The sequence below is a fragment of the Theropithecus gelada genome, chromosome X (genome assembly GCF_003255815.1).
Source record: "Theropithecus gelada isolate Dixy chromosome X, Tgel_1.0, whole genome shotgun sequence".
Classification (NCBI taxonomy): domain Eukaryota; kingdom Metazoa; phylum Chordata; class Mammalia; order Primates; family Cercopithecidae; genus Theropithecus; species Theropithecus gelada.
This window is the reverse complement of record NC_037689.1, coordinates 138,352,534-138,361,689: the sequence shown is the minus strand read 5'-3', so window position 1 is coordinate 138,361,689 and position 9,156 is coordinate 138,352,534. Positions and strand designations below refer to the sequence as shown.

The 9,156-nt window shown below is 39.4% G+C and overlaps 1 protein-coding gene across 1 annotated transcript; it reads left to right on the top strand.

Annotated features, from left to right (window-relative positions):
• The first annotated feature begins 686 nt into the window (after window positions 1–686).
• On the top strand, window positions 687–2,701 carry CDR1 (cerebellar degeneration related protein 1). Its single transcript, XM_025372371.1, is given in 2 exon segments — window positions 687–1,531; window positions 1,533–2,701. Coding segments are annotated over 2 exon segments (786 nt in total). The 5' UTR covers window positions 687–979; the 3' UTR covers window positions 1,767–2,701.
• Window positions 2,702–9,156: the final 6,455 nt, after the last annotated feature.

The window sequence follows — 9,156 nt, the reverse complement described above, 5'->3', positions numbered from 1 at the left end:
ACTTCACCTCTGTGTGCCAGTTTCCTCATCTGTAAAATAGGGATAATGATGGTACCTAGCTTCAATGGGTTGTTGTGAAGATTAAATGAGTTAATGCATGTAAGGATCTTAGAACAGTGCCTGGACGTAGCAAATGCTATGTTAAGTGTTGTTGTTATTATTATTATATTATTCTTTGGTCACATAAGACCAACGCTAAAAATTGATATCATTTAAAATGGACAAATAATACACTACATGTTAACTTTACCTAAAATACCAGTCTTAAACATGAATTTTTCTCATTAAATAAAAATTTCACTTAGACCTAAACATAGTCAACTGTATAAAAACTGTAAGCACTAGTGAAGTAGTAAAATTTATTGCAGCAGTCCTATTTGTTTATTCTGCAGAAGTTTTATTGTGGACATTATTTTTAAAAGTTGTAGAGATTAAATACACATTTCCTAATTGTAAAAAACACAAACTGCAGTACAGTTGGTTCATAAGATCTAGTCTATAAGGAGGAATGTCCCATTAAATGTTTTTGAAGCTAATTCAACTAGAAGCAGAAATAGTTGAGTTGGAAGATTTTTCTGTAGAGTGATTTTAACATGGGAAGGCTCAGACAGGGGAAGCCTAGATTTGAAAAGGCCTGGACCTGGGGAAAGGTTGGAAGATCTGGACTATAGAATATGTTAGAATACCTGGATATTGCAGACACTGGAAGACCTGAATGTTAGAAGATCAGCACACTGGAGACGTTGGAAGACACGGATATTGAGCCAGTTGATGGAAGACTGGGTAGTTGTTGGAAGACATGAAGATGCTGGAAGACACAGAGATGCTGGAAGACGGGGAGATGTTGGAAGACGAGCAGATGCTGGAAGCCCTGGAGATGCTGGAAGACCTGGAGATACAGGAAGACATGGATTTGTTGGAAGACGTAGCTTAGTTGGAAGACATATAGTTTCCGGAAGATGTGGATTTTCTGGAAGACATGGCTTGGTTGGAAGACATGGATTTTCTGGAAGACGTACCTTTGTTGGAAGACGTACCTTTCTTGGAAGACGTACCTTTCTTGGAAGACGTACCTTTGTTGGAAGACGTACCTTTGTTGGAAGACACAGGTAGGCTGGAAGACATTAATTTGATGGAAGACATGGCTTTGTTGGAAGACATGGATTTGCTGGAAGACACAGATTTCCTGGAAGACCTGGATTTTTCGGAAGCTATGGATTTGAGGGAAGACAAGGATTTTCTGGAAGACGTGGATAGTCTGGAAGACATGGCTTTGTTGGAAGACGTGGATTTGCTGGAAGACACAGATTTCCCGGAAGACGTGGATTTTTTGGAAGCTATGGATTTGAGGGAAGACAAGGATTTTCTGGAAGACATGGATAGTCTGGAAGACCTGGAGGCCATTGGAAGACGTGGATTTTCTGGAAGACATGGCTTTTTTGGAAGATGTAGATTTTCAGGAAGACCCGAATTATCCGGAAGACCTGGATTGTTGGGAAGACGCCGATTTTCTGGAAGACTGGGAGGTTACTGGAAGACTGGGAGGTTACTGGAAGACATGGATTTTCTGGAAGACATGGATTTTCAGGAAGACGTGGATCTTCAGGAAGACATATATTGGCTGGAAGACCTGGATTTTTTCCGGAAGACGTGGATTGACTGGAAGACCTGGATTTGGTGGAAGACATAGATTTTTCTGGAAGACGCTGACTGACTGGAAGACCTGGATTTCTTTCTGGAAGACACTGATTGACTGGAAGATCTAGATTTTTCTGGAAGAACTAGATTTACTGGAAGACTTGGATTTGGTGGAAGACGTAGATTTTTCTGGAAGACATGGATTAGCTGGAAGATCTGTATTTGATGGAAGACCTTGAAATTATTGGAAGACACGTATTTTCTGGAAGACGTGGATTTTCCTGGAAGATCTGGATTTGGTGGAAGACCTATAATTGCTGGAAGACTGGATTTACTGGAAGACTTGGAGCTTCTTGGAAGACGTGGATTGTCCGGAAGACATGGATTGTCTGGAAGATGTTGATTTTCTGGAAGCTCAGGATTATCTGGAAGACCTTGAGATTGTTGGAAGACTTGAAGTCGCTGGAAGACCCGGAGTTGTTGGAAGACCTTGACACTGGCGCCATTGGAAACCCTGGACATTGGAAACATTGTAAGCACAGGATATTGGAGACATTGCAAGCCTTGGATTCTGAAGACATTGGTTACACTGGACATTGACGATTCTGGAGGCCCTGAACATTGGGATATTGAATATTGGAAGTCATAGACAGTGAAATCTCTGGAAATTAGAGATATTGTAAGTCCTGTACCTTGGAACTCCTAAATACTGGCAGATATGAACAACAGCAAGATATAGACATTTATAAATCCTAAAATGAGAAGCCCTGGATTTTGGGAGACATTGGTAAGCATGGATACTGACATATTTATGTCAAAAGACAGTTTGGAAGAATTAAATTTTAAAGATGCTGGACGTCAAGAATACTGGCAGTCTGGACAATATGAGACCAGGATATTGAGAGGTCTATTCATTCAGACATTGAGGATATTGATGTACCTGAAAATTGTAAGACCTAGTTCTTGCAGGTATTAAAAGACTTGGGCATTGGAGGAATTGGCAATAAAAATACACTGTAAAACTAGAATGTAGGAGACATTTAAAAATGTAAAAACTGTGTGATGTAAGTGCTGGAAGACATTGAAGAATCTAGACTTAACACTATGAGATACATAGCCTCTAGAACACCTGTATATAGGAGACATTGGAGGATTAGGACCATGGAAGACTTGTAATTTAGAACTCTGAATCCTGAAAGACAAGACCTGGACTTTGAAGATGGATTGTTGGAGATATTAGTAAGACCTAAATTTTTAATAACTTGAATACTGGGAAGTTTAGAAAACAAGGGCATTGGAGATGCTGCAGGACAGGGACTGGAATGCATGGATGTTATAATATTGGGAAGATCTGGCAATTAAAGATGTTGGAAGCTTTGAAGCTTAGAAGACTTGAGTTAGAGAAACTGAAGAACAGAAAGGCCTAATCTTAATAGTATTGGAAAGTCATGCTGAAAGATAGTAGCAATATTCAAAGAGTTGTGTATTAGGGCCTAGATATTAAATTAAAAGACATCATGAGACTACTCTTGTAGTCTTTAATACTATTGCATCCCTTCTGCTAAAAAGCAAAACACAAGGAAATAGTATTCTAGGAAGGTGAGAAAGAGAAGGCAGGGAAATTCAAGAAAAAGCAAATAGTTTGAATGGGTTGGAAGCTATTTTCATAGTCTCGATGAACTGGCCTTATTAGTTAACAAGATGGGAATGGGAAATTATCAAAGAATATGCAGTATCTAGGTTGAGAGAACTGCTTGGCTTTAGATCAGGGATCAACAAACATTTTCTGTAAAGGTTCAGAAGTAAATATTTAAGGCTTTACAGGTTACATTGTCTCTGTTGCAACTACTCAACTCTCCTATTGTAGTGCAGTCACGGACAGTAAGTAAATGAATGGGGATGGCTGTGCTGCAATAAAACTTTACTTAAAAAAAAATGGTTGGGCTGCATTTGGCCCAAGGGCCTTAATTTGCTATGCCCTGCTCTAACGCCAAATCAAGGATATGGTAAAGTTAAGTACATTCCAGCCTAGCATTCACATATGAGAACAAGCAGAGAACAAGAGAACTTGTTCTCACATGGAGAACAAGCAGAGAAAATTGAAGCCGAATGGTAAATAACAATATCATGTGCTGTAATGATAGGAGATGAAACTGGCAAGAACCTAAGAATTTAGATCTCTAGGTAATTGTTTGGACAATTGCCCAAACAGGGAGCCTTGTATTTAGAGCCAAAATTAAATGGGTTGCATTCAGGGGCCCAACCAACAGGGCTGAGGATCGATGAGGATGTCCTGATTTAATTAAATAAGCTGGAAGCTTAAGTAAATTAGAGAAGAAACCTACCCCTACAGACTGGACATCTATGGAGGGGAACAGGAAAAAGATTATAGCTTGGTAGACTCTTCCCAGGCACCCTGGCTTCAGGTAATATATGTAATTTCTTAAGTAACAAAGAGCTTAAGTGACAAGCTTAAGGGATCAGACTTGAGCTGTGGGCTGAAGGCCCTTAGTACTTAGATAAGGCTGAGGAGTCAGGAACTATCACATATATTACATGAAAGAGAACACTGGCATACAAAACTGGGAAAGTACACTGGAACTAGGCCATGCATGATTTAAAGACCAAAGACCAAGTAGTGGAATATATAGACAATGGGTGGTCATTAGACGTCTATGAACAAGGAGGTATTGGAATCAGAACTGTACATAAGGAAAGTCAGTTGAGCAGCAAGGTGCCGAATAGCAAAGACTACTAGATATATATAGTAGAACACCTAATACTCCAAGCTAAAACACTTAAAGGGTTGGGATGTGAGGCTAATACAGTTATGTAGGTAAGTGGTAGTGGGGGCTAGAATTAAGGCAGTGACATTTCTGTCACTCAGCAGACACAGCATCAGTTATAATGAATACTTAGCATTCTGAATAACACTATTTTAAACTTCTTGAATGCCATCATAGAATACATGAAATTCAAAGAAGTTCAGAAGCCAGCTGTGAGGAATTTTCCTAGCCTAGTAAGATTACATAGACTTACACAAATTCTCTCAAAAGGCAGCTGAGCTAATACCTTGGTGGTCAAGCAAAAACAGGTCCTATTTAGCTTTATCTTTACCCCTATATCACAGCTACCTAATTTTCTTTAAAGTGGAAACAAGTGGATGGATTATTTTCTAGAGAATAAGAACATATCCATGTCCAAAACTGAGATTACCTCTAGTCACTACACAAATAAATGTTATGCAATGATAACCATATTATAGCATGAAGAATCACTGCAAATCAGGGAGTAACTTACAGGCAAGCAAATTATTGTTTCATGTATCCCTCATCAGCAAACAAAAAGAAATACTAAAACTCATTTTTAAACTTCCTTCTCTCATCTTAAAACCATCATGCATACCTTAATTTGAGGGAAATTAAGTATCAAAATGTGAAAATTTTGCAAAGATAGGCACGAACTCTCATATTCTGGTTGCATAATGCTTATTCATATAATAATAATAACAATTTATTGAGCGCTTACTATGTGCCAGGCACTGTACTAAGGATTTCATATAATCTTATAGCAATCCTACAATGCAGGTATTTTTGACCCCATTTTACAGATCAGAAACTGAAGTCTGGAATGGTTAAGAAATAAGCCCACAGTCACACAGCTGGTAATTGGTAGGGGCAGGATTTGAAAGCAGATCCGTGTGATTACGAAACCTTGGCTCCATGCTGATTCTCCACAACCCCAATAACCCAGGGGTGGTACTGCCAGGACTAAGTGCCACTCACCCAAAAAGAGGGTGCCCCCAGTCCAGAGCAGACAGGAAGTCAAGAAGTCACTGGCAGAGCTCTCCCTTTAAGTTCCATTTTCTTATCATTGTGATACTCACCATACCACTGCCAAGTAGTCAAGAACCAATTCTAGGTGTTTGCAAAGATGAATTAATTATATCTTTAGCTTTATGTAGGAATGCAAGAAAGATGAAGTGCAATGTCTCAAACACAATAGATTCATACTTAATTTCTCAGTATTTGTTATTTATGCTAATGATACTTATTCTTTCATCTATTTTCTATTTGATTGTATAGTTCCCAGTAATATATACACTCTGTTCATAGTACATCATATTTCTGAATTCTTAGCAACCATAACACACTGACATCAAAGGCCATTAAAAGGTAATAACACTATGTAAAGTTCAGTGATCAATGCATTTCACATCGTAAACATTGTTCACGCAAGCTTTTAGACTATATATACTGTCAAAACCCTTTATTAGCATTCAGGTGGTGGAAGCTATGTAATCCAAATGTGTAATTTAAAGAGCTTTCTCTGCATTTTGAACTTAAAAGATTTTCAACAAAAAGTTCTTTTTAAATGTAATACAGGTTTCCTAACATATTCGTCCCATTTCATCAGCCTGGGCTGCCCTTTCTCCCCACCCCTCTCTCTCTCTTTTTTTTTTTCTTTTTGCCACAATGGTTAAACATGTCTGTAAAGAAGGGAATTTCCATGCACTTTGTAATACTGAGCTCAAGAATTTACCCAAACCATTTGACAACAGATTCTCTCCACTCAAACTGTGCATAAAACATACTAAAAGAAACTGCAGCTTTTATATTTGGGGGACTATTCTTAAACAAGAAAAAAACTCATTTACATGGCAGTGTTGTCATTAACTTCTATTTCTACCTTTAGCCTATACCAAACTTTCTCATCCTCCTACAAGTTTTGCTGACTTGTTGAACTTAACCACGGTAAAATGTTCTTTGACTCTCATCAGTGATACTTCTTAGGTTGTTTTAACTGGATATTGTCTTAAACAATAATTTGATTTATCCCAATATTTTATTTCAAATGACCTGGGCCCTAGATAAATGTTTCCATACATCAAGCCAAAGTCAAAGTATTCCCATGACAACTAAAATCATATAATAGTCAATTTCTCATTTTATTATTTATATTAAGAGTTCCTAGTTGATGCAATTCAATTTAACCTTTTATTTCTCTAATTTTGGTCAAATTAAATGGAAAAATTGCCAAGGTATTAATCTCAATAAATGGTAAAATTATCAAAACAGCTTTTTTTTTTCCTTTTTTTTAGAGTCTCACTCTGTCGCCAGGCTGGAGTGCAGTGGCACGATCTTGACTCACTGCAACCTCCACCTCCCAGATTCAAGTGATTCTCCTGCCTCAGCCTTCCAAGTCGCTGGAATTACAGGTGCGCACCACCACACCCAGCTAATTTTTATATTTTTAGTAGAGACGGGGTTTCACCATGTTGGCCAGAATTGTCTCGATCTTTTGACCTCGTGATCTGCCTGCCTTGGCCTCCCAAAGTGTTGGGATTACAGGCGTGAGCCACCGCGCCCAACCAAAACAGCTCATTCTTTAAAGTCATATAGAACCACTGATTATACTAAGGAAAAGATCACTGATTTAAAAATATTTACCTGTAGATGTGATTAAGAAGGAAACGATCTATGAAAACTTAAAGCATTCACCATACAGAGTTCTCTGTTTGGGTTTGTGGAAACAATAGATACAAAATATTGGCATTTTACACACAATATCTGTGCATTATTTTTCCCAAACCCTATAACCCGGAGTGGGGAAAAAGGCTATTATCACAGAAAAAGAAACTCCCAGTAGGTATTTCCTCTCTTTCCTTTCAGAGAGTTGGTGTCTGTATTTGCCTTGTTTCTACGGCATTATGCCCTACTTCCTTTTCTGGGAGGGACTAAAACATGGTAAAACTTGAACCATGAGCACAATTACACAATGCAATAATACTCCTATTTACCTTGGCCTCTATGAAAAAGTTCAGATATTCTCAAAATCAACCATTGTGGTTGATTCACCTTTCTCTCAAGGTAATGTCAGAGATAGAAAGACTTTAGACACCAAGTAGTCTTACTCTCTCATTTGAAAGACAATGAAAGATAGGAGAGACTTGAATAAGACCATTCATTGAACTAGTGGCAGAACAAATCAAAGTTTCCTAGTTCCTGGGCCCACTACCATTTATATTTTCTATCATAATTTTCCTTAGCTTTCGAGCGGCAGTTTGAAAACCATGGCTATATAAAGAAACACTGGAGGAACTTTTGAAATATACAGATTCTGGCCCTATCCCTGATTCAGCAGGTCTGTGTGCAGTTCCTGGAAATCTATATTTTTCAAAGCTTTCTATCATTACTCTGACACACAGTCAGTGTTGAGAACAACTGTGGTTTAGATCAAGAGCATAAGCCCTCCTGGAACTGTGGCGGATCACTAGATCCACAGTATCCTACAATGGGTTTTCAACCCTCATCTTCCTCATTTGAGCATGTTGAAGAATATCTGTCATCTCAACCATAACCATGCAAGCAAGCCCTTTTTTTATTATTATTATTTTACTTTAAGTTCTGGGATACATGTGCAGAATATGCAGGTTTGTCACATAGGTATACATGTGCCATGGTGGTTTGCTGCACCCATCAACCCTTCATCTAGGTTTTAAGTCCCACATGCATTAGGTGTTTGTCCTAATGCTCTCCCTTCCCTTGCCCCACACCACCGACAGGCCCCTGTGTGTGATGTTCCCCTCCCAGTGTCCATGTGCTCTCATTGTTCAACTCCCACTTATGAGTAAGAACATGTGGTATTTGGTTCTCTGTTCCTGTTAGTTTGCTGAGAATGATGGCTTCCAGCTTCATCCATGTACCACAAAGGGCATGATCTCAATTATTTTTCTTTTTTATGGCTGCATAGTATTCCATGGTGTATATGTGCCACATTTTCTTTATCCAGTCTATCATTGATGGGCATTCGGGTTGGTTCCAAGTCTTTGCTATTGTAAATAGTGCTGCAACAAACATACGTGTGCGTGTGTCTTTATAATAGAATAATTTATAATCTTTTGGATATATACCCAGTAATGGGATGGCTGGGTCAAATGGTATTTCTGGTTCCAGATCCTTGAGGAATCGCCACACTGTCTTCCATAATGGTTAAACTAATTCACACTCCCACCAACAGTGTAAAAACGTTCCTATTCTCCACATCCTCTCCAGCATCTCTCATTTCCTGACTTTTTAATAATCGCCATTCTGACTGGCCTGACGCGCAGCAGGTGTGGACAGGCCAGCGTGAGACACACCCAGAGTAGGTGGGCACACGCAGGCTGGGGTAAGGAGGACCCCAGCGGGTGGCGGGAGAAAGGAAGGAATAGGGACAGACGGCACCACTGGTCCAACGGCCTCCCGAGCACGCAGGCAGACAAACCCTTGTGTGGAGGGCTCACTTTCAATAGATGGCAGTGAAGAAGTTGCTCTGCTACTCATGAAACCCCCACCCAGAAGTCGGTTGTCTAGGAATGGTTTAGCGCCAGGTTCTTCACAAACGTGTGTTGCATGATGCACAAGGGGGTGGCTGCCTTTCTGGCCAAGGCCCGTTTTCCAGGATGAGGGGCTCTCCGCACCGGACCCCGGTCTGGCTCTCATTATGGTTTTGATTTGCGTTTCGCTAATGATCAGT